A 26,138-nucleotide genomic window follows, 5' to 3' on the forward strand; every position below is an offset into this window, starting at 1 on the left:
ATACACAAGCTAAAGTAGTATCAGGTACAGCAGCCTATAGCTCTCTCTTTATTATTCTGAAATTTTATTGTAGAAAACTAAGGTATCACAAACATGCCAATCAGTACAATTTTATACGCTTAGTTATAAATGATGCATTTTTTGTAGTTTAAAGCAGTAAAACAAATTTAAATTTGGTAAGAAAACAGCAGTGCAATCCTAAACAGAATTATACCCTTTTATGTATGTTAACATAGGAGCCCTGTGGTGCAGAGTGGTAAGCTACAGTACTGCTCTGCTCATGACCTGAGTTCGATCCTGGGTTCAGGTAGCTGGCTCCAGGTTGACTCAGTTTTCCGTCCTTCTGAGGTTGGGAAAATGAGTACCCAGCTTGCGGGGGGTAAAATGTAGATGACTGGGGAAGGCAACGGCAAACCATCCCATAAAAAGTCTGCCAAGAAAAATGTCATGATGTTACATTACCTCATGGGTCGGCGCTTGCACAGGGGACTACCTTTACCTTTTTAAAATGTATGCTGACATCAAGAGGCTTAACACAATACAGCCTTGGCTAAGATCACTTGGCAAATATGGCATACATTTCAATTTTCCATAAAATGCCCATTTTTCCTATAAGAAAAATGGGAGGGGGAGGTTTTTTTCCTCCCAAGGTTTTACTTTTTCTATAAATTTTATCTCCAGATAAGAACAATCAGCCTGGAGACTCTCCAATAGCAAGTCTGAACATCCTGAGTGTCTGCTCCAGCAGCAAATGGCTAGGATTCTGGGCTTCCTCACAAAGAGTTGGATGGATAAGCTAAAAAAAACAAAAACAAAGGCTGGGAGTGGAAGCTCAGTTACAATGAAGCAAGGTATTGGAGCCAAAGTCCATGATTTCATGAATGATGTAGTCAGAGGCATATTCTTTTCCCCAGCTCTCTCTGAGGTGGTTAGGCAATTTAGCCTATTGGGATAGCCTGCCAGGTACTCTAAACAAAAGACTCTAATCACATATCAAATTTGCCTCACATACTACACTTGATTATGATTTATTCTATAAATGTTGTTTATTGTGTAAACTGTAAAATTGATTATATGTTTGGTTGAATATCCGTAACAATAAAGAACTGAACTACACTTTGCAAAACACCACTTTTATCTGGAAAAGGAGAGGGTTTTTTTTTTCTAAGAGCACCTGCTTCCAACTTATTAAAAACTGCCTGCCATAATAGCCTGCCTTTTTCACTGAGACTCAACGCAGATCATATAATTTAAGTCAATACAATCTATAAGATGGGGAGAAATCAAATAAACAATGTAATGCCAGGATTGCAGAAACCTGAAGGAGGAAGAAGAAGAAGAAATTGAATTTATATCCCATCCTTCACTGTGAATCTTCAGAGAGAGTGGCTCACAATCTCCTTTACCTTCCTCCCCTACAACAAACACCTTGTGAGGTAGGTGGGGCTGAGGACAGCTCTGCGAGAGCTATGGCTGATCCAAGACCATTCCAGCAGGTGCAAGTGGAGGAGTGGGGACTCAAACCCACTTCTTCCAGATAAGAATCTGTTCACTTAACCACTACACCAAACTGGCTCTCCAAACAAGGTAAGCACTGTTCAGTTCATTTTAAAAAGATGACCCTGGAAAAACACAAAGGGTTTCCTTTACTGGTCGTATGCCAAGAAGATCCTTGATCTGCTGATATTTATTAACCCTGTTGCTATGTGGCACCTGGTTATAGTGTACAAAAGTAATTAGACTCGTCTTAAGCTGTGTTCACATATTACACGTTCAGATATTACAGTGCTTGATAAGCCACAAACTACCTTTTAAGTAAAGTCCTTCATAAAAACAATAATGCACTATGCACACAAATGAGATGATAAATTATATAAAATATTTGATAAAAGGGCAAGAAGGCAAAGATTCTTTCTCAAGTCTCTCTGACACACCTACTCCCTAAGCAGAGAAACTGAGGTGAGATTCTACTGTTACCCTACCGCTGCACCACACATTTTATTTATTTATTTATTCATTCATTCATTCATTCATTCATTCATTCATTCATTCATTCATTCATTCATTCATTGAAGCAGGGCTTTTTTTTGTAGCAGGAGCTCCTTTGCATATTAGGCCACACATGCCTGAGCTTACAGTAGGCCCTGTACTAAGAGCCCTGTAAGCTCCTGGAGGATTGGCTACATCAGGGGTGTGTGGCCTAATATGCAAAGAAGTTCCTGCTACAAAAAAAGCCCTGAAGTATTTCAATGCATTGAAGTAGGAGCCAGTTTGGCATAGTGATTAAGTGCATGGACTCTTATCTGGGAGAACCGGGTTTGATTTCTCCACTCCTCCACTTGCAGCTGCTGGAATGGCCTTGGGTCGGCCATAGCTCTCGCAGAGGTTGTCCTTGAAAGGACAGCTGCTGTGAGAGCCCTTTCAGTCCCACCTACTTCACAGAGTGTCTGTTGTGGGGGGAGAAGATATAGGAAATTGTAAACCACTCTGAGTCTCTGATTCAGAGAGAAGGGCGGGGTATAAATCTACAGTCTTCTTCTTCTTTATACTCCACCCTTCCTCTTAGCTCAAATTTGAAGCCTTCCTCCAACGTAAGACGCTCTCGGGCTCCTAAAGCAGGAGGAAGGCTACTCAAAGGTGGTTGAATACCCCCACTGTTTTAATCTCATGTTTACTAAAATGGCAACAGCTTCAGTGATGAATAGAATGGAATTCTTTGCCCTCCCCCCCCCCCCACCGATGAATCACTTCACCATTCAGGGAAGTCAGTCTCCCTCTTTGGTGAGAGACCTCCCACCCCCTGCTAGTGCTGCTTGCTGCTACTCAGCTGGGCACTAGGGGAGAATTAGCTGGGGAAATTGGGTTGTGATGGTAACACTGCATGATGTCATTATGTCCGGTGATGCTCTGTCTATTTTATTTATTTATTTTTATTTATTTTATCAGATTTACATCTCACTCTCCCCTAATGGACATTTGTCCCAGACTTTAAGATTAAACCATACAGTTCTGGGTGGATACTAGAGTCTCACCAGAAATGCCATGGTATCACTTCCATGTCATGCCTGAAATGATGTCACTGCACCTCTGGTGACATCGCCAGCAAGGCTCCTCCTTCCCCAGTAAGTCTCACTAGCAGTGAGACAATTTCTGCAAATGAAGCAAGGGTACAGGGCAAAGGCCTGTTTCTTTAGACTTGGCTGCACCTTGTTACCTCAAGCTGAGCATAGCTTCATCCTGTAATATACAGAGACATTCTTCATTGCTGAACAAGCTGCTTCACTGCATCAATATTGATTCAGAGTTAGGTTTCTGCAGCAAAATCTATCGCATTTCCATTAGCAAGACTGCGAATGATCAAAACATAAAAGGTTCCATTTATACCTTTCCAGTTGCATGCTGCAGAACAAATGCACAAATATGCAGCAGCCGTATCCTCTTGGAAAAAAAGAGAGCAAACATGTTGCCTTTTCCTCCAGGTACTTGGGAAGACTCATAGCCTTTTGTGTTCCAAAAGAGTAATGAGTCAACTGCATTGCAAACTGAAGGAGAACTGCTCAGTTCATATCTGCAATGCACAAAGGACAAATATAGCATCACCCAAACAGTAAAGATGATAATTGAGAGCACATTTCCCCACAGATCAGCTAAATGGCAGAATAATATGGTGATATGATGGCACATTTAATAAAGTATCATATGGGCCCTGGGTGCAGTCCAAAGCTATCACTTCCTCATTAAAAAAGGTACAGTCTAGTATTATGCCATCAACTTGTTAATCAAGAGGATTATCTGCAAAATTCCTAAAATACTATTTAGCATCTAACGTAAGCAATTTAAAATAATTACAATGCAGAAAAGTAAAAGATTATTGCCAAATATACATGCATTTCTGATTATTTAATTTACAATTATCAGGAGAACATATATACCATACCCCATAATTCATCCATGGCTTAGAAATCTAGTTTGAAAGCAAAAAGCAAACCTAATTTTTTAAACAATCCAATCTGGATATAACAAAAAACAACACCTGTCTCCCACCCCCCACAGGCTTCCTATTTCACAATTTCAGTGCCATGAGAGAAGATGGTGGGGAGGAGAGAATGCATGAGCCCGAGTACTTTGGGTTATTCTCATCACAAGCACAACTGAGGTTTGTGACAGTTAATGGTATTCAGTTGTTCTCCAGACTGTTGCGAGTTCCAGAGTGATTCCTCACCAACATCTGCTCTGCCCCCGCTCTTCTCCCTGCATTGGCTCAAGCGATGGATTCCCCACTAGTTGCTTCACAGGTGCCTCTTACATTGCAGCTTCTTCCTATTACCGTCACAGCAACAGGATACTGTTTTTTTGGAGTTCCAGTTGCCCCGACAGGAATTGGAAGTAGCCCCGAAGCAAGAGGCACTGCAGAGCGACTGGTGAGGAATCGATGGCTTGTGTCGATGCAAGGAGAAGTGCAGGGGTGGAGCAAATGCCGGTGAGGAATCACTCTCAGTCTAGCTTGTCTGAGATGTGACTTTATACCTAAATTGCATCTTTGAACAGTGAGGGTAAGAAAAGGTCTTGAGTACATCACAGGCCCTGCCTCTACTTTGTACTAGGACCGCCAACTCTAGGTTGAGAAATTCCAGGAGATCTGGAATTGGAGCTTGGAGAGGATGGGGTTTGGGGAGGGCAGGGACCTCCACCTTCCAAAGCAGCTATTTTCTCCAGGGTAACAGATCTCTGTAATCTGGAGACCAGTTGTAATTGCAAGAGGTTTCAAGGCCCCACATGGAGGCTGGCAACCCTACTTTGCCTCCTGATTTTTGCCTTTCTTGCACTCTTTCAATGTAAAAAAAAGTTTAACATCATGTCTACTTATGTAAATCTGTATCATAAGGGGCTATTTAAGTTCAAAAGTTTTAGCTTTGGAACAACTATTACATACTGTAAGAGAGTACAATGCTGTATGGTCCCAGATCACTGGCCTTGAGAATTTTAGTATTTGCCTCCCATTTTTGTGTTGTGCTTTAATGAGCTTTGTGTCAAGCCCCATGGCATGTATACCCAAGCCTACGTATTTATAGCTCTTTATTCTTATTCATAGAGTTTGAATGACAGGCCAATCAGCGTAACATTAATATATTGTTTCAGGGAATCATAATATTTACTACCTCAAGAGAACTCATCTGCTTTAAAACTTTTCTCTTTCTTGGCAGCTGGATGTTATCTTCCTTTATTGCATCTTATTCTAATCCTGCAATTAATTTATGTGATCAACTGTTGCAAATTAACAACTACCACAGCATACCACATTATCCCCCATTTTTTTACCCTTGAAGATATATTGGCTATCCATGATCATGGTCATATCCAGCATTGGCAACAGAACAAAGTTTGAATCCAGTGGCATCTTTAAGACTAATGAAGTTTAAATCAAGCTGTGAGCTTTTGGCACACTTCCTCAGACAATGGAATGGAATGGAATGAATGGTCCTACATATAGAGGGTGGGAAGTAAATTAACATGCAAATAATTAAGGTGTTTTAAACGGATTAAGAGCCCTGGGGCACAGTGTGTTAAAGCTGCAGTACTACAGTCCTAAACTCTGCTCACCACCTGAGTTCGATCCCCGGCAGAAGCTGGGTTTTCAGGTAGCCAGCTCAAGATTGACTCAGCCTTCCATCCTTCTGAGGTCGGTAAGGTTGCTGGGGGGATAGTGTAGATAACTGGGGAAGGCAATGGCAAGCCACCCTGTAAAAAGTCTGCCGTGAAAAGGACTGGTGCTTGCACAGGGGACCTTTCCTTTCCTTTAAACAGATTAAAAGAATAACAAGCTTGGTTTCAAAGGGTTATCACGACAAAGGGTTAGCATCTGTTTGGATTCAACAGGGAGGCAAAACAGCAAAGATAATGTATGTAAATTTGATATATTTCTTACCTTTGCTATCCCCCCCCCAGTTGAACCCAAATAGATGATAACCAGAAGTCAAGTTTGTTATTCTTTTAATCTGTTAAAAACATCTTCACTATTTTGTATGCTAATTTGCTGCCCCTCATCCATATGTAGGACCATTAATGCTATTCCATTCATTGATTGATGAAGTGTGCTCGCACATGAAAGTTCACACCTTGAATTAAACTGTTGGTCTTAAAGGTGCCACTGGACTCTAACTTTGTTTTTATGGCTATCCATGAGCCAGCTGTCAATGGTTCTTGCTTGCAGGCTCCAGTATCAGCTTCTTCATTCCATTTAAGAGAGCAGTGCTGGTGTGAAGGAATGTAGGTTATAGGCAGGTGAGGTGCAGTATGCTGACCCAGAACAGAATGGTGTGTGGAATATGCCATTTTCCATTTGCAGCCATGGGAGAAGAATATGGAATTAAGCAAAGGGCTAGGGAGAAGGTGGGTTGGATAGCATGTTCATTAAGCAGTCAAAATGTGCTGTGTTGGCATGCAATGAGATGTTGGAAGGCAAGTAGTGGTATGCTGGAAGTGGGGGGGGGGGTTGAGATGGGGGGAGTGACAGAGTGCTCAGAAAGGGGCGCTGTGGTGATACTGGGGAAGGGAATCTGGTAAAGGGAGGTGTCGAAGGATGGCATACTGGCATTGTATGGTTTGGTGGACTTTTTCCATTTAACAGGTCTCAAGTTGTGCAGGCTGACTTGAACAGAGCTATTTGTAAGTGAAAAAGGCAATATTCAATGACAAAGGTGAGCTGAAACAGTAGTGTGGATCCAACCATGTTCTAGGGAGTCTTCTTCCAACTCCTCCCCCCCACCCACTTAAATTCCTCTGATCGAAAAGCCACTTTAACTGGACGATGGTTCCTTAGGTTGAAGAAAGGCTTAAAACTTTGCTCAGTGAAGTGGTAGGCTGGGGTAGGAAAAGCAGCTGGCAAAAAACCAAAAAACATAATCCAGAAGAGATTCTGAATGCAAAACAAACTTCTAAAAGAGAAAAGATCTCCAGAGCACAGGATAATTAGCCCCCCCAAAAGGGGGGCGGATGTTTTCCTAATGAAGAAACTGACAGTGGGAGATGGGCGATTTGTTCATAACTGGGGACTCCACTAGCACTCATGAATCCCACCCCCGGTAGATCTGGAATATTAATGATTTCCTTAAATCACCTCTGTTACCAGAAGAAAGCAAAGCAAAAGTAAGAAAGTTACTTTTGCTGTAAGGAATGTGATTAATTAGCAGCACACGAGGAGTGTTGGGCCTATAGGGCTGAGCAAAGCAAGTTTCAGAAACAATGCCCTCTGAACCAATATATGAAGACTACATGTGGCCTGAGGGGAAGCTCTGTTACACCACACCACTGGATTTATTCCTATGGATCTCCCATGGACCGAGGGCCTCATCTGAGAGGAGATAACAAAAGATGAAACAAAAAGAGGGGGGACTGGTTAAAAGGGTACCAAAAATACTAGATGGAAGGGTTTTTTTAAAAAGCATATTCTTCAAAAATGTGACATAATGGGCAATTTTTAAAAATAAAACCCCCCTATTTCTTGTACATCCAGATATAGAGAGTAAATGCAAAACAAACTTTGTAGCAGAGGTCTATTCTTTGGCAAAAATCAGAATCCTGGACACTTTGCAACTACTGTGTTAACTGTCTATACTAAGTTTGAGTTAAACAGTTATATCATAACTGTTTACAACCTAAATCTGTCCTCCCCTCAGTAAATTAGAATCTTTGATGCTAAGTTTTTAATTCAGAAAATGCTGAAATGGTTATGACTTTGCACATAAGTATATTTCTGCCTTACATATAAATATTGCCATGGTTAGTAAAAGGAAAATAAAGTACAAAGTACAAAAATTAAATTGTAAAGTTTACTGAGAACACAGTGATATAAGGCTGCATTGATTTACTCTGTGTACTTCACCAAAGACTTCTGAGTAAACTTAACAGTCATGGGATAAGAAGACAGATTCTCTTACAGATTAAAAACCGGTTAAAGCAAAGAGAAACTGACAAAAAGCAAAAAGTAGGAATCAATGGACAGTCCTCACAATGGAGGGAAGTAAGAAGTGGGATCTTACAAGGATCAAAATTGTGGCCAGTACTATTTAATTTATTCAAAAATGATCTGGAACTAGGGGTGTGTAGTGTAAGGGCCAAGTCCGCAGATGACACCAAAGTATTCAGGATGGTGAAAACTAAGAGTGATCATGAAGAGCTCCAGGAGGACCTCCACAAACTGGGTGAGTTGGTGATCATGTGGCAATTTAAGTTCAGTATTGGTAAATGTAAGGTGATGCACATGGGGGGGACCCCAACTTCAAGTCTAGTAGACTAATGGGGTCTGAACTTGTGTGACCAAGAGGAAAAAATATCTTGGGGTCATAGTACATAGCTCAATTAAAGTGTCAACCCAGTCTGCTGCAGCGGTGAAAAAGGCAAATTCTATGTTAGGGATTATTAGGAAAGGAGTTGAGAATGAAATGGCTGATATTGTAATGCCCCTGTGTAGATCTATGGTGTGGCCTCATTGGAATACTGTACAGTTCTGGTCACTGTATCTCCAAAGGGACATTGCAGAGCTGGAAAAACTGCAGAGGAGGGCAACCAAGATGATCAGGAGGTTGGAGTGGCTTCCCAATGAGGAAAGGCTGAAGAGTCTGGGACTTTTCAAATTAGAAAAGAGACAACTAAGGGGGGGGGGGCATGACAGAGTTTTGAAAAATTATGCATGAGGTAGAGAGAGAAATTTTTCTACCTCTCCCACAATACTAGAACTTGAGGGCATCCAATGAAACTAATGGCCAGTAGGTTCAGGACAGACAAAAGTGATTAAAATGTTGAATTTGCAGCCAGAGGATATAGTGATGGCTGCAGGAATAAACAACTTTTAAAAAGCATTAGATAGATTCATGTAGGATGGGTCTCTGTTAGTGGCTGTTAGCCATGGTGACTGAAGGGAACCTCAAGATTCAGAGGCAGTAAAGCTCTGAATCCCAGAGCCAGGAGGCAACATCAGGGAAGGTCTTGGCCTCTATGCCCTGTTGTTGGCCCTCTAGAGAAACAGGATGCTAGACTAGATGGACCATAAGGGCTCTTCTTATGTTCTTATGTAATCTGCCTTGAGTCTTAGTGGAAAAGGCAGACTATAAATAATGTAAATAAAGGAACAAAAAAAAATCTACCTGGGAAAAATGCTTTGCAGGGAACTGAATCCAGAGAACAGAATGTTTTCTTGAAAAAGTGGCTCCCCTTTCTACATGCCATGGTAAACAATTTTTGAAACAACAGTGTAAGGAGTTTGGGGGGGGGTGCTGTTTAAAAAACAAAAGTTCCACTGGATACACCAAACTTTTGCATGTGCCTAAAAATTTGATACCCCAGAAACTACTTCCTAAAATCATGTGAGCTTAAGTTCATACAGGACTCCCATGGCAAGCGGTTCAACAGAACTGAGACCATCACTCAGAACGTATTGCAACATTTTCTGCTGATAATGTATCAAGGGATCTGTAGAAATGCACCTCCTGCTGACTTTGATGGACATCTAGGTCCTTTTTGACTCAGGTGCTTGAGCATCTCATTAATTATGGTTCTGCATTACCATTCCTGACTAAAAACAACAGAAACACACACAGACATTCTGGAAAAGCCTGCTGCAGTCTCATAGCACATGAGGAAACAAAGAGCCCTCACAGCCTGGCAGGGGGATCCAACCACCAGACTTCTGGAACATCAGAATTCAGCAATCGTTTTTGTCTCTGCTATAAATATAACAATACAGGAACATCTTCCAGCCTCTAATGATTCATTCCAACAGAGAGGAAAAAGCAGATAATATATCTAAGATATGGTATATTTAAATACAAAATAGCAGTGATTACAGAAAGCACAGCAGTACTGTGAACATAACCATTACAGTAATTGAAGTGCTGCTGCAGGTTTGTATGAAAAGCACTATTTCACCCCAATATGATTAGCATTCATAAGACTGGTGCATCTTTGAAAAAAAATTATACGTTAGGGTAAAATATAATATAGATCATTCATATATAGATACGCAAACACATATGAAATTCTGATATGCATTATAAATGTGTCATACAGATGAACACATAAAATGCTGTATTGTTTTGCTATTTCAGAAAGGTGACATTTAATTTAAAATGGCCAGACATGTGGAAGAAAAGGGGCTATTTCTATATTGATAAAATACAAAATATATGGTACTTAAGAGGTAGGCAAGTTCTTCAGAGCAACACAGAGAAGACAATTACTAGGATTGCCTCTCTCCCAGACTCCAGCACAGAGAAGAATCAATTAGCCCTTGTCAGACTATGACCTTGAAGGATATAGTCCTGAACAAAATGTGCTGAGCTAGATAGAAAGAAGAAGGAAAATGGGATTCTGAAACCGATGAAAAAAGTCCTGTTCAGAAATGACATGACAATCTCAGACTAGGAACTAGGCCAGCACATACCTAGTTCTGAAGAAATCCTACTATGAAGGCTCAAACTCTTCCAAGGAATATTATGTACTGACTTTAGGCAATACACATAGTAGGATTATTTTTTATTATTAATCTTCTCCCCAGGGTGACTTACACAGAATAAAACAGGACAAAGCACTAGCAAACTTCTCCTTTTGCCGCTTGGAAGTTTTTGGCAGCTATTCTGCAGAACCCCCCTGCTGTTTCTACAGCTATCTAAAGAGCTACAGCAGCTCAAAGCTTCAAAACTCGCCACAGTCAGGCTTCTAGTGGCTTATGTTCCCAGGGCTGAGTGAAAACCAAATCACTGGCAAACTCTTCTTCCTTTTGGTTTATACTTTTCACAATTAATTTTTAAAAAACTTACATTCTTGGGCAATATTCCTAAAAATCATGCTGGCCATCACTCCCTTCCCTCCCTTATTTCCCTGAGCAAGAACAAGACATAATGCAGATCATTAAAAAATTGCTGGTAGCTACCCAAAGGCCATTTTCTTTTCTTTTTTTACAAACCCACCTGATGGGTTGCACAGGTGGTCGAGTGATGATCAGATTCTAGCTTGTGGCAACTTCAAATTATCAAATAAAGACTGTCTTTGAAGAATCTCAAGAGTTTTGGTACATCTCTTACTTTGCCATTTATTCTCCCAAGAGAAAGCACCTTTTGTAGATATTCAGCTTTCCAGCTGCAGAAGGTTAGGGACTAAGTTTTTAAAATGGCACTGATACCACTTAAAAAAAGAAGAGGAAAAAGAAACTCCTTCACTCATTGCTTTTAGAATGATATAGAAATCATAGTTGCTATAATCTGTTCAGAACTAGTGAATGTGATCTCAGTAAGTCAGTGGTAATTTCCTGATCTTCATCACAGCAATCAAACTATCAAAAGACAGTTTATCCAACAATCAGCCCTTTATTTGACAAGAGTGTTAACTATAGGCAAACTGTGTATAATCTAACATTTCACAGTGTATTCCAAAAGCAAATGATACCTGAAGAACTGCAAGATTCCTTCTGAATCCCCTTTCAGTATGACTCATATTGGAACTATTAGAATAGCTGGGTTAGATCCACAGCTGCCGCAGTGTGACTTGGATGGAAGTGGGTGTAACTGCACTATTAAGCAATGGAGGTTTCACATTTACACAGCCATAGTCAGCTGGCACATGGAGGTTGCAAGCTTAAATGTGCTGATTAGGCAGCAAGACCCATTGAGCTGAGTGAGACTTACTTCTGAGTAAAGATGCAGAATCATTCTGCAAGTGGCATGTCTGTTAAATCTTAACTAACACAGAGTCAAATCTTGCTCCACTTGACATTTATCTACACCATATGCATAAAATAAGGTCAAATACATGCTGCAGAAATAAAACCTCTGCCATATTTTGTCCAGGAAAATAGGTTATTGGGGGTGGGAAGAGAGAGAACACAGCAGTCCTGTTACAACTAAGTAAACAAATCAAGGAAGTGGCTTGCTTTAGCCACTGCAGATCTCTGTTACAAATTATGGGCCTGCTTTCCAAACACGCCCCCTTTGCCTGTATCAGAGCAGCTCTTAGACTGCCAACCAGAGCTGCATTGTTCCATAATATTGCTTTTAATAATATTGGCAATTTCATTCTATAACTACTATATTTTTGTCTTAAACGTTTTGGATAGTGTTAAGGAACAGTTGTTCACTGTAAATAGCAAGCAATTTTGATAGGGTTTTCTTATGTTTGATACTCCATATTGAGTTGCGTTGTTAAAAGTAGATGAGATGGTAACATTTTGTAAGCCTTCTTGTTTGAGGGGTAAAAAGGAAATGCTAAAGGTAGCAGTTTGGACTGACTTGTGGGATATGGGATTAAGCCAGTAAATGGTGGAGAGTTAATTTGATGAACATTTTCATTTTCAACTGGATAGTTTTTTGTTCCCTGCCCTGAGCTCTTGGGATAGAGCAGTCTGTAAAATTAAATGTTGGTATTCCTCCAGTGTGTCCAGAGATTAATTTATTACACATAATTTTTGGAACTCTAACTGATACAGAAGCCACATTCTCCAAGTAAAAATGACTCCTCATCCCAGAGATGTTGAACCTGTCTATAGTTAGACCATGATGTGGAGAATGCCCTCTGCATATGATTTGCAGATCCCTTATAATCACATATTTCAGAAAGAGATTAGACTGCTGATCATGACGAGCTCTTGACCAGTTTTAGTTCTAAATACTGCATTAGAAGAGACTCTGGGTGAACTTAATACAGCAACTTTTACCAGCACATACTAGACTAGAGTAATGAAGCAAAGAAAGGTAAATGTTTAGAGTTAATGCCAAATTACTGCACCACTGCATTAAGAAAGGGGGAAAAAAGATGAGGGGAAGGGTTTGTGGTGATCTGTCAGGAATATAGAACACTCCAAACAGGGAGACAGAAATCAATTAAAGGCTGGGCAAAGAGATGGGAAACAAAAAGGGAATCAATACAACTTTGCAGGAAATTTGTTACTAAAATGACTTGCTGAATTGTTTGTGTTTAATGACACATTAAGCATCTAGCAACCACCTTGTTATTGTTATAATTCTAAGGAACTTGAATACAACAATCCAAGTTTCTTTTTCTGGGCTAGGATCAGGGGACAGGAAGGTCAGTCGGACTGAAGTTCCTATCTGCCTAACAGGCAGAGCTGAAGCATCTCTCCTCAATGATCAGCAAAAATTATTCATGGCCTCATCACAATGCTGCTCACATTACTCTTATCATGGATTAAGGTAACATAACTGGCAATAAAGAGTGAACTCTTGTACGGGATGAAGGGATATGGACTTATACTTACCAACTTTTGGTGAAGCTGTTTGGATATTAGTTTCTGTTTCTTCTGCCAGAGAAGCTGTTGTGGCTCTTTTCACCTCCGGTTCCAGGCTGAGTGGAGGTAAGGAGGGTGCCAAGGAGGGTAAGAAATTAGAACCTAACACACTGTTATGTGGTGATGACCAAGGAGCAGCCTCAGAGGGAACGAGGGAGCCATCCACCTGCCCTGTGACCTCAACTTCAACTTCACTGGTAGGCAAAGGAAAGTATGAAGTATGCACCACGGACGGCACCCAGGCAGAGAGGGCAGTCGGATCCACGGGAGTGATGGGATCTTGTCCGATCCTGTCGGGGCCGAGGTGGGTAGGAGAGTCATACTCAAAAATCTTGTCCACAAAGACCCACTTGAGGCCGGCAATGCAGAGGCACAGGCTGATTAGGCAAGCCAAAATGGGAACAATGCAGATTTTTTCAGAGTTCAGACAGCCTTTCAGTTGTTCTGTTTCCAGGCAGACACAGCAAGTAGCAGCCAGGCCTGCTATTCCTTGCACCCTTGTCTCCTCTCTTTGAGTCTCTGGCACATCCTCCTCCGCAGGGAGTCCTTCAAGTGATGCAGTGGGGCTCAGCTGCATCGAGGGGTTGGGAAAAGCCTCCAGAGTGGCTTCAGACATATTTAATCATATATATATGTATATTTTTTTTCAATTGAGCACTCCTTTAGAAGGCCTTAAACTCTGACCTAGTCCATCTTTTTGCCAAGCAAGCAAGCCAGCCAAGGGAGAGAAAACAGACCCAGAAAAAAATATTACAGCATCATAGTACAAGAATCAGCAAAGAGTTGAAGAGTCTGAATTTGATCCAAATAAAGGAGGGAAAGGAAAAAAGAGGGGGAAACATCCTCTCAAACAATTTAAAAGGAGACACGCAGCATCTCAGAATGATTCAGCTTCTTTCCGACTTCACTTTTAAATACTTTCTCTTTATAATCCCTTCAATTATCCTCAAACCATTCAAATTCTTCAGGGAGCCGAAAGGATGGGACACAAATAAACGCTGCAACCTTGAACAAATTGTTTTAAGTGAACCAACAGCCCAGAGGGAAAGGCTAGCTTCTCACCTTGAGCATCTGAGGCTTGTGGCTGCTTATATGGAGGAGAAAACAGCCGTCATGCAGTAGGAGCAAAAGGAAAACCAGTAAGAAGGGGAGCAGCAGCAGCAGCGGCGGCGGCAGCAGTGACAGTAGCAACAGCATCCTGTTGTGCACAAGCGCCGGCAGAAAGAGGCTGAATCATTACAGAGCAGCAGGTGCCTGTTCCCTGAGCATCACTGCAAGCAATATCACTACCGGGAGATCTGAAAGGAAGGGGACGGCAACTCTCTCCTCTCAGTTCTTGCTGTCTCCTGTTTCATGGTCCCTCGTCAGTACTTTAGTGCCTGCCTCCCTTCCTTCCCTCTGTTCTTCTGATGTACAGATTCCCTCCTCTCGTTTCTCTCTCTCTCTCCCATCCTCCACCCCACCCCACCCCTCTGCAGGGCTGGTCTGAGTGAAATCAGCACACCCAGCAACACAGGACTGCCAGCGACTTCCTAGATTATCCAATTAGAGAAATAGAGACTATAAAATCAAATGGAGGCATAGAGGAGCTAGTTAGCCTGACTCTGACTCTCTCTCTCTCTTTCATTCTCTTTCTCCCACTGTGTGGTCATGAAAGGATGCCAATCGATCAGAGCAATCTAACAAAGCTGCAATGAGGATGAGGGCGGGGAAGGTTGTAGGTGGCAGCCTTATGGGCTGGACCTGATGCGAAGACTGTCGGATATCCGATCCCTCCCTAGGGACACAGGCCTTTCAGCTTCAGTTTCTGCCTGCCTGCTACCTACAGATAAAGTTTGCCTTTCTACCCTCCTAGAAAAATGCTTGCATCAGAAAAGCAATTTAAGGATAGTTTGTTTTTACAAAGATCCAACTTTGGACAAACTTGCAATTCAGATATAATGTTCTTCTGAGAAATCTGTGGTTATCAGAAACAGTATTTCTGAAACTATATTACGATAACATAGCATTTACTTTTGGTGTGCCTACAAACACTTTGAGCCCACCGTTTACTTTTCTCTCTATGCCTATGCATGTACACCTGAGGGCTTGAGGAAAAAACTTTGTGCATTTGATGAAGTACACCCTGTCCACACAAGTTTACAGTATAATAAATCTGTTCCTCTTTACAGTGCCACAAAGCTTTTTTATTTGATTGAGGGAGTACACATTTTAGTAAAACACACATATTACTTCTTATATTTACAAATAAAATTAATGTTTTGTTTCCTAGTGAAGAACACTAAAATATGCCTTTGGTACCAAAAAGAAATGGAGACTGAGTAATGCTTTCTAGTTTTTAATTAAAACTGCTGCATTTTAAGTTTAATATTTAAAGAATAAGCAATACAGCAGTGCTAAAATTTAGAAACCTGATTTCTTAAACAGTAAAGGAAACTGCAAATTATGAATAGCTATGGAAAAGGCAGGGCATATAGAATTCCTCATTTTTTTCTCTCATTTTCTTGAGTTCTGTGCAAAGTGAAAAGTCTAGTGATGTTGGGTTTCTTTGCTGTTTTTTTTTGGGGGGGGGAGAGGGGGGGAGGAAGCCCTGGCAGCCCTGATCCTTTTATGATAAACCTTTCTTGGTTTATGATTTGCCTCTGTTTTGGACAGCAGGCTTCATTGTCCATGGCTTCATATGCAGCCATTTACTCTACATACAATGGGTGTAGTAATAAAAACAAGTCTGACCAGGGCACCATTTCCAGACAGCAACTTTTGTGATATCTCACATATGTGCTCATTCCCCTATATTTCTGGCTTTTAATTTGTAAGGTATAAAAATCCTATATAAAATGCCCTTAAAATTGCACTGCCATGTTTCAAGTTCATCTTGAATATATTTGGATCCTTACAATAAATGGACTCCCCATTTCTTTCACCCCTCCTTGAGCAAACCATAATGGCACCCCTGAATTTGACTATAGCATTTTATTTTCACTCTAGATGGGAAAAAGGACATTGAATTCTACATCCTTCCTTGCTTTTAGAGCACTTCTATTCTTTGCATTCAGTCAAATATTCAATTGTAACTTCCTTTTTTTATTGCTCGGTTTTGGATACTTATTGCAGAAAAGAAAACTCTGAGCATGGCTGGGGAAATGTAAGTAACATTTGCATAAAGCAGATTTATTGGCACTGTAGGAGCTCCTTTGGAGATTTCTACTGCCCAATGTGTCGATATGCAACCCTGCAACGTGTTTGGAACCCTTAATCAGCAGCTCCTTGAGATCAAGCACGGAGTCAGCTTCTTGGGTACTGCTGAGGCTACAAGCTTCAATCAAGAGACGCTAGGGAGGAATTCGGTTAATTTAGATAATCCATTCACTCCAACGGCAGCCTCTAACAAAACCGCACAATAAAATCCCTTCTGCTCAATGCAGAACACACCTAATGACTAAAGTGGCAGAAAGAAAAGTTGTGCAAAAGTTAGGGGATTCCAAACACCTTTGCAGTAGAAATGGAGTCAAAATGCAGTAGAAATGGAGTCAAAATGCAGTAGAAATGGAGTCAAAACTTTATATAGAATCATAGAGTTGGAAGGGACCTCTAGGGTCATCCAACTCCCTGCATAATGCAGGAAACTCACAAACACCTCTCCCAAAATTCATTGGATCTTCATTGCTGTCAGATGGCCATCTAGCTTCTGTTTAAAAACCTCCAAGGAAGGAGAGCCCACCACCTCCCGAGGAAGCCTGTTCCACTGAGGAATTGCTCTAACAGTCAGGAAGTTCTTCCTAATGTTGAGCTGGGAACTCTTTTGATTTAATTTCAACCCACTGGTTCTGGCCTACACCTACTTGAAGACGTACATGGTTTGAAATGTCTTCAGTAGGTTGTCAATTATTATCCTCCCCTCTAAGTACACTACCTTTTAAATCTTCATCTGGTTTAGAAGAGGAAGAGGCAGTCCCTCTTACCCACTCCCTCTGCACCTGATCATTCACTGGATTGGATCCCATCAGCCTTCCCACTCAGTCTCATCCAATTCCCCTTCTTATTGCAGTCACCCCTCCCATATGGTGTTTCTTTATGCAGGTCCCACGACCTACAGCACAGTTTTTTTGAGGACCCCTCCCCCATCAACAGAAAAGCTGGTGGCACCCAAACTACCTGTCTCCCATGTCTGGAGGTGATGGGTGCTACAAATGCCTGGTACAGAAGAGTTGGACCAACAAGGAAGGGCAAATAAAACGGAGGGAGAAGTAGGGGAGCCATCGCTGAGTCTTTTCCCATTTAAAAGGGTAATGTCTGGGATAACAGCTAGAAAAATCTAATCTTCGGATATGGTCACAAGTTATAATTGTAGCAGAAATAATTACACTCATCTTCTGAAAAGTTCAGTGTTTTAACTGTAGTATTTTCACATCATTATTTTCAAGCCGGTGTATGATAAAAGGTCATGCTTCAGCTTCCTCAAAGCCCTGTAAGATGATTTATGGCATAAAAACAGGGATATGCAGAAGATGACATGGAAGGTCAGGCTTGCTGCAGGATGTTTCCAATCTGACATTCAACAAAGCCCCAATCTCAAGGACCCTTATTTTGTACCTCAGTCTACTTTCACCGAAATGAGTTGTTCATTCACATTTGCCTTGTGCTGACTGCATCTGTGGAAGCATCTATCTTTCCTCCTTCTCCTATACAGCAGGAGTTAAAGCTATATGATGGAGAAATGACTGTAAACTATGATTGGGTGATACATTATACAGAAAGCTCTTTGATCAATAAATTACAGACAATTCACATTAAGGGGCAGAGTCACCTCAGAACGCATATGAGGGACTCCCCGTTTCATCAAAATCTCTTCCTGCGTATGGCGCGCTAGTATGTCAAAGCTCCATTAGGCTAGCTACCTTGCCCTTTACTAGTTAACTATCCATGTGCAGAGATCTCCTGATGTGGGTTGTCTTAAGCAAATGGTCCCTCAGTTCCATCTGAATTCCATGAAGTTACAGGAACCATTAGGGTGCTGGGACAGACAAGCTCATAAGGAATTTTGAATCTAGTAATGAAATTCCTTGTTTTTATTATATTATATTATATTGAATCTTGTGTTTATAATGTAGGGTCTTGTATTTTATTTTAATATTCAAACCCTCAGTCGGGGGTGGGTGGGTGAGAATGATGTTGCACAGAAAATGGGGAAACACGACTAAGCTCACATAAGCCCATTTTTAAAAATGGTTCCAATGCACAAGTAATAAAAATAAGGAATACTTCAATGAACTTGTTAAAGGACAAAACTGATAAACAAGAGGTGTAGCAGGCTGCTTTTTCTCAGCAAAGCAGTTTCTTGAACAGACTTTTCCATAAATTGAAAAGGTGAATAAACAATTCAGATCTCTCATATGTACTGAACCAGTGGCACCTGCAAACATTATTAGTATGTTACTGAGAACCACTGTGTTGCCTCATCAAAGTGTTTTTTTTAAAAAAAAAACTGTAGAGTGGTAAATGATCACCTATGTAAAACTTAAACAGGGTGGCAAACTCTAACAGGATCATCTACTAGGCCTAATAAGGAATTTTCCACACTAGACCTTTAATCCGGGTTCAACCCTGTCCTCAAACTGACATTCTACAGTACACTCAAGTTCTTTCCCCTCGGGTTATTCTTTGTTTCCACATTTAATTGAGGTCCCCCCAGTTTTGCCCCACAGCATATGGATGTTGTAATAACCAGAGATAAATGCAAGGTAAATGGCCAAGGGTTGAACTCAGAGAAAACCTGGGTTGAGGTCCAAGTGCGGAAAGAGCCATTAATTCTGAGCTAAGCTCCATTCAAGGTTGAGTCTTCTAACCCTTTCTCAGTGCTGGTGGTGATCCTTTGCATGAATAGTTCCAGGGCCACAGCCAGGGTGGGGCCAATGGATGTCATCCATACATGAACACAAATCAGATCATTGGTCCATCAGTATTGCCTGCTCAGACTGGTAGCACCTCAGGCTGAGATTTCAGGCTGAAGTCTTTCGCATCAACTACTACTTGATCCTTTACCTAAAGATGCGGGGGACTGCACCTGGGACTTTCTGTATGCAAAGCAGATGCTCTGCCACTGAGTCACGGCCCATCCACCCAGAGGACTAACTTGCCCCACCTATTGGTTATACTGAAATCATGGCTTTTCCATTCGTTTCTTTTAAGCCCCTTTTGGAAATAGGGCAGACATATCCTAGAATAACCAGTCCTGTTAACAATAAGTTTGAATAGGGGCTACTGCTGCCACGCCTTGACAAGCTGATTGCATTATTCAGACCTAGAATGAGATCCCACACATGATGATTATGGGATTATATTTTCTGTTCAGGTTTGCTTACTGAAGAGAAACAAGCACATATGAGGGAACACAAAGAGTCCTTCCCTCTGAAAATACAGTTCCCCCTGCATATTCTTCAGCTAGCCAGGGGCAGGGGTGAGTATATGTGTGGAGTATCATTCAAGCATGCTTGCATCCCAGTAGCCGTGCCTCTATTCAGAGCTTTTTTGGTAGGAAAAGTCCAGCAGGAACTCATTTACATATCAGGCCACTCCCCCAAACACCAAGCCAGCCGGAACTGCTTTCCTGTGCATTCCTGGTCAAAACAAAGCCCTGCCTGTATTCCATACCTACTCACTGCAAAGGTGCAAGAGAATATCTAGCCAAGACTCTACCTTCAGGGAGGTAGTCTGATACTCTTAGCTTGGATGTTGGTTCACAGCCCTGTTCACATCTGTTGCAATGTGTACTCCTGTCACACTAAAAAAATTCATTGAAATAAATGCTGTGTATTTTTCCATCATCACAGGTAACTTTTCATGTTATTTTGTACTTGTTACTAGTACAATACTTTAAAGAATACATGCTTTTATGTAAGAATGCATGAGTCACTGTAAAGAAAAGATTCTCGGGGGGGGGGACACTTAAAAGGGGCACAATGGCATTTTTGTAGATCAGGAGTGGCCAATGGTAGCTCTCCAGATGCTTTTTGCTTACAACTCCCATCAGCCCCAGCCAGCATTACCAATGGCTAGGGCTGATGGGAGTTGTAGGCAAAAAAAAATCTGGAGAGCTACCGTTGGCACCCCTGTTGTAGATGATGGAGTAGGCTGAACAAAGCTCATGGATCTTAGAAAAGCTTATCAATCAAGTAATCTCTAAAATGCCACAGCTCTTCTGGGGCTGTCTTGCTGTGGTACACAAACTGGACAACTCTTCTAAAATTTGTATGTAGCTGTGTTTGCACTCCAAAGAGTAGTCAACAGGGAAACATATTCGATTTCTACCTTTTTATGAGCATTTGGACAGGATCATATGCCAACCTTTTAAAATAAATTCATAAAACATTTTCAAGTCCATCTGTTCATATGTGTTAACCATTTCTACAATATCAACCAACTAAGAGAAAAAGAATGTAGTCTTTCAGTTTACAAAAGCTTTCTGGCCTGATCATCTCAAGGTGATTCTTATGGTCCACAGGTGAACAAGGCTTATCCTGTCCCTCCCTCATAGCTGCCTTAAAACAACAACAACAAAAAACCCCACCTTAGTGTAGTTCCTCATCTCAGTCCCTGCAGTGTTATAGATCATTTTAGCTGATTTTGTTCTGAATTGCTTTTGCTTTGCAAACATCAATCTGGTACAGAACAGAACAGAACGGAATAGAGCAAGGCAGAGGCCATCTTGCTAGTGATATAATGCAGAAACTACTTCCAGAGACTATGATTGACTGCAACCTCAGACCCACATATTCAGTTTAAGGCACAATTCTGTCCTTGAGTTGTATACTGTAAAACTACCACTAATTCACAACATTGACATTTAGTGCGGCCAGCAACCATTAACAAAAGGGGTTAAATTTGTGAGGGTTTTTTTTTTTTTAAATACATGTTATGAGAGTTATAATTTGATTTTAGGGCTGTGTATGTTTAGGAAGAATTGAAAAAAAAAAGAATTTTCAAAGCACTGGATATGTGTAGTTGTCTGGAGAATATTGCTCCTCAATACAGGCACCAAGTAGGCAAGAGTTATATTACAAGAACTGTACTGGATTGTATGCAGGGCTTTTTTGTAGCAGGAACTCCTTAGCATATTAGGCCACACACACCCCGATGTAGCCAATCCTCCAAGAGTTTACAGGGCTCTTAGTACAGGGCCTACTTTAAGCTCCAGGAGCACTGGCTATATCAGGGGTGTGTGGCCTAGTATGCAAAGGAGTTCTTGCTACAAAAAAAGCCCTGATTGTATGTCTTTGATTCCATATACAATCAGGTTGTAGTCTATAGTAAAGAAAATGGAATCATGCATTTCATTGCTATCACCACGATGCATAATATTGGTGACCTGGTTTATTGTTAAAAGCCCAGGTTTAACCCTAGACATTTTAAAGATTCACTTTGTTTTGAACTAACATGACAACAACCAGGATTTATCCAAGATTTCCCCCAGGTTAAATGTAAGCTGTTATCATGACTTGAGCAGAACAGCAATTTGCTATCAGTGAGACTCAACTCTGATAAAGGGCTTTATAGATGCTGCCTATTAGAGACAGCAGTTTTCCATTGAAGAGGTTTCTTCTTCATGCACACACAATCTTTCTAAACAAAAGCATTAAAAAAAAAGCCCTCTTGAGAGGAACATTAATCTCAGTTGGCCACCCAGACCTAAACCTGCTTTGGTTTAAAATTAACACAATTAGTCTTATTCTTACCACTAAGACTGTCAAAATTTAAATATCCAGCTACTTCCCCCTTAAATTAAATCTATTATGTTTCCAAGCAGGATTCCACAACCGCCCAGTAAATTCTCGGATGCAACAAAATGTAAGACTGCTGTACCACACACTACGTTAGACCAGGGGTTCCATATTGTGGTTCCCCTGGGAGCTAGTTTAAGTTTATTCACAGCCTAAGCCAGAATTTAAAGTGGTAAAATACAAAATTAAAACTGGGAGTCATGGTGCCCACTTTATACCTTTTTGGCTGCCCACCATGGGTTTTTATAAAGTGGGTGTGGTCAGGGGATACTGTTGCTAGTAACACACATTGCATGAATTTTACAGAAGATGGTTTAATATTACATAAATTGGTTGTCTTAAATAAACCAAGGTCACCAAAAATAAGGTGATGCATTAAATAAAATAGACAAACATGCTCAAAGAGCACCACGAGAACTTTGGTTCAAGTCAACCAATTTGGACTGTGTGCCTTTTGGGGTCAGACACAGATACTGACAGAACTGCTGAAAACAGAACATGAGCTCATGAAATAAAGAAGGGCTATAAATACAATGAAGTTGCTGTTATGAGCACATTCCAACAATGGGTTTAGTTTGGATACACCTTCATAAAAATGGCTGTGTGCTGGAGAAAGTGCCTAGAATGACCCTTACAATTCAATCTTAAACAGTATTCTACACCCTTATAAGTAGAGTTGCCAATTCTGGATTGAGAAAAATCTGGAGATTTGGCAGTAGAGCCTGGGGAGGGTGGGGTCTGGGCAGGGGAGGAACCTCAGCAGGTTATAATGCCACAGAGCAAACCCTTCAAAGCAGTCATTTGCAGCAGGGAAACTGATGTGTGGTGTCTAGAGATCAGTTTTAATTCTGGGAGATCTCCAGGCCCCATCTGGAGGAGGAGGAAAAGTAGAAGTAGGTTTTTATGTAAAGCTAAATCTTGGTTTAAATAGGTTTTTGTGAAGCTGAAGTGTTTCTCTACCCTAAAGAATCTCAAAGGGTGTTTTCGCACTCACCTTCAGCCGGCGCCGCGACCCTCTTGACGACGGAGGATCTGTGCTGATTTCCCACACGAAGCGCTGGAGCAACCAGAAGAGCCGCCAATTTCCGGCGCGAAGCCCGCTCAAGCGTTTTCCTGCTTCTTGGCGATTTACGTTTGAGCGGGCTTCGCGCCGGAAATTGGCGGCTCTTCTGGTTGCTCCAGCGCTTCGTGTGGGAAATCAGCACAGATCCTCCGTCGTCAAGAGGGTCGCGGCGCCGGCTGAAGGTGAGTGCGAAAACACCCAAAGAGATTTACAATCACCTTTCCTTCCTCTCCTCACAACAGGTACCTTGTGAGGTAGGTGCGGCTAAGAGAGTTCTGAGAGAACTGTGACTGGCCCAAGGTCACCCAGCAGGCTTCATGAGGAAGAGAATCAAACTTGGTTCTCCAAATTAGAGTCTACTGCTCTTAAGCACTACACCATGCTGGAGGCTGGCAACCCTACTTAAAAAGTCTACTGCAGTAAATGGGCTTAGAATGGTGTAACTGTGGATCTAATCACACTCAGAAGTTTCTGCAGCTTTGAAAAGGCCATGCTCTTTGATGCTTGCCGCTGCAACCACACAGCTCCTGCCCTGCTGCCGGGAGACACATGGGCTGCACATAGGCAAGAGAAGCATTCAGACTGCTCCTGCGCATGCAGGTCGTGTGCACTGCACGACCAGGCCGTTCAGACACCCAGGAAATACAAACCATGCATGCGCTTCAGAGATTTGCTACCAGGAAGTTCCTTTTGAGTGTTTAATCCTGTCCTAGTCCATCCTATGACAAGGTAAGGATAGGTGGGACACAGGGAGCAGATCTGAATGTGTGATCACACCTGTTTAATCTGGAGGGGAGGAGTGGCGGCTAGACCAGACTAAATCTCTTGCGTGATTGCACCCTGTGTTAAGGGAGTAAGCCCCTTTGAATATACCTGATGAGGATTCTGAGTAGATCTGCCTAGGCTTGCTCTCTTACTTTTCCTTTTTAGCAAAATACCAGCTCATAAGATTTTACTGGGGAAAGTGCCAATAACTACTGGAAATCCGGTACCTATTGAATCTTATAAGGATTGTATATTCTATATATTTTTTGTTCAATGATGTATTGTATGCTGTCTGTAACCTACCATGAGCTTGCTTTGGCGAGACTGGTGGGGTAGAAATTAAATAAATAAACAAACAAATAAATTATAAATAGTCACATTAGATTTTCTCAGCAGAGTAAAACTAGAAGCTCTAGCAATATATCTAAGAAAGGCTGGAAATCTCTATTCTTTTAAAGACCAAGAGTCCAAAGATGGCACATTCAGAAATAGCAGAGAAAATTACTAGCTCCAGACTTTTATAGTTTGAAAATATCCCAGTTTCTAAATTCAAACCACGTCCCACTGACATGAATGGCAAGACTCCCATTATTTTAATGGCTCTAGATTACACCCTCAGTACCGGAATATAATCAAGTGTTTAAGAGTTAGTTTGAATCTAGATCTAATTGATGATGCTAAATACATCTAAGAGTTTAGTAGTAGCTTTTTAATAATTTGCACTACCTTGCAAGAAAAGCTTCATTATATTTTTAATTTTAGCAGCATTCTGTAATTAGGCACATATATCACATCTATTCCTCCAGTCTCTGTCTTTTAACTCATTAACCATAAAACCATTAAGATAATGTGTCAGTTACTGCCACCTAATCCAGCTGTTCTGCATTCAGTGCTTCATTATACAGTTTGTAAAAAGTAGCTTTAAAAAGACAGTTGTACTATCAGTTACACTGCTTGGTGCAGCTTCAGCCATACTTGTACACAAAGGTGTGCGTGTTTGAATGCACGCACACCAGTGTGTAGTCAGATTCCTCTGCTTAGACACAGTATGGCCAGAGTATACCACAAAACATGCAAGAATGCTGAGACATCTTCATGCTTTGCTTATGGCAATCACAGCATCATTTCTCATTTCATCCACATGGCCAAGAAAATACCTATATCACTGTTCCTGGCATTTCACTGAAACACATTTGAATAACTAAAAGAGAATAGCTTCCTTGCCTTTTTTTCCTTTTTAAGCCATGTCAGTTTGATGTACAGCTATATATTTTCTTTCAAACTTTATTGCAAATACATTCAGAATGCCGTCCGCCACATTTTCTCCACATCTAAATTCTTGATATATATGAATCTACAGTCTGGCACAGGGGCAAGTACTGCAGAGTGAACAGAATCAATAAGAAAAGGGCAGCTCTCCTCCTCCCGTACCCTGACACTCACATTACTCAGAGATTGGTTTATTATACAGGAGGAGGAAGCTTGGGTGGGGGAGCCAGGAAGGTTACAGGCAGCTGGGAAAATCTGCTTGCAGCAAATTAGAAAATTATTTTCATGCTGGCGCTCTCTGTGGTATAGCACACCATTGTCTAGCTTCTTCTGAAGTTGCATACATTGGTGCAAACCAGCACTAAGATAACATTTTTTTTTTTGCTAATTGTGCATGAAAATAAAGGGTAAACAACAATGGACATGGCTGTGGTTATGAAAATGTTATTATTATTGCATGTCTTAAGTTGGCTCTGAACTCCAAAGAGTTGCTTATTTTATCATTTCCATTTTGCCTTGCATTAACATTTTGATTTATTCTAAATATTTGGTTTGGTTATTCTAAACCAAATCCAAGATAGAACACTGTAGGAAGAATGACAAAAATAGCGTAGGGTTGCCAAGTACAATTCAAGAACTATCTGGGAACTTCGGGGGTGGAGCCAGGAGCAAGGTTATGACAAGCATAATTGAACTCCAAAGGGAGTTCTGGCTATCACATTTGGAGGGACCACACACTTTAAAAATGCCTTCCTTCCATTGGAAATAATGAAGGATAGAGGCACCTTCTTTTGCAGCTCATAGAATTGGACCCCCTGGTTCAATCCTTTTGAAACTTGGGAGGGTAATTTGGGGGGAGGCACTGGAAGATATACAGCAAATTTGGTGCTTTACTTAAAAAAACAGGCCCCCTCCCTGAGTCCCAGATACCTGCGGATCAATTCTCCATTATACCCTATGGGAATTGATT

At 41.2% G+C, this 26,138-nt stretch overlaps 2 protein-coding genes across 14 annotated transcripts in view; both read right to left on the reverse strand.

Annotated features, from left to right (window-relative positions):
- Positions 1-26,138, reverse strand: part of NRG1 (neuregulin 1) — a 456,659-nt gene that overhangs the window by 118,736 nt on the left and 311,785 nt on the right. For 2 of the 13 annotated variants that reach the window (XM_060237081.1, XM_060237079.1), the window contains exon 1: positions 13,265-13,925. The exons of 8 other annotated variants lie outside the window; for them this stretch is intronic. In XM_060237081.1, coding sequence (XP_060093064.1) covers positions 13,265-13,910 — 646 coding nt within the window. In that variant the 5' untranslated portion in view covers positions 13,911-13,925. Of the gene's footprint in view, positions 1-13,264; positions 13,966-26,138 lie in introns of those variants that run through there. 3 more of the 13 variants (XM_060237080.1, XM_060237078.1, XR_009555320.1) reach the window with 2 other exon arrangements.
- LOC132570470 (uncharacterized) lies at positions 14,078-14,711 on the reverse strand. Its single transcript, XM_060237093.1, has one exon. The coding sequence runs from the start codon at positions 14,489-14,491 to the stop codon at positions 14,345-14,347; it is 147 nt and encodes a 48-aa protein (XP_060093076.1). The 5' UTR covers positions 14,492-14,711; the 3' UTR covers positions 14,078-14,344.

This window comes from Heteronotia binoei, chromosome 4, assembly GCF_032191835.1.
Source record: "Heteronotia binoei isolate CCM8104 ecotype False Entrance Well chromosome 4, APGP_CSIRO_Hbin_v1, whole genome shotgun sequence".
Taxonomy (NCBI): Eukaryota; Metazoa; Chordata; class Lepidosauria; order Squamata; family Gekkonidae; genus Heteronotia; species Heteronotia binoei.

Coding starts and splice junctions, on each gene's coding strand:
- LOC132570470 (XM_060237093.1), bottom strand. CDS start 14,491: ATGCTGTTGCTACTGTCACTGCTGCCGCCGCCGCTGCTGCTGCTGCTC.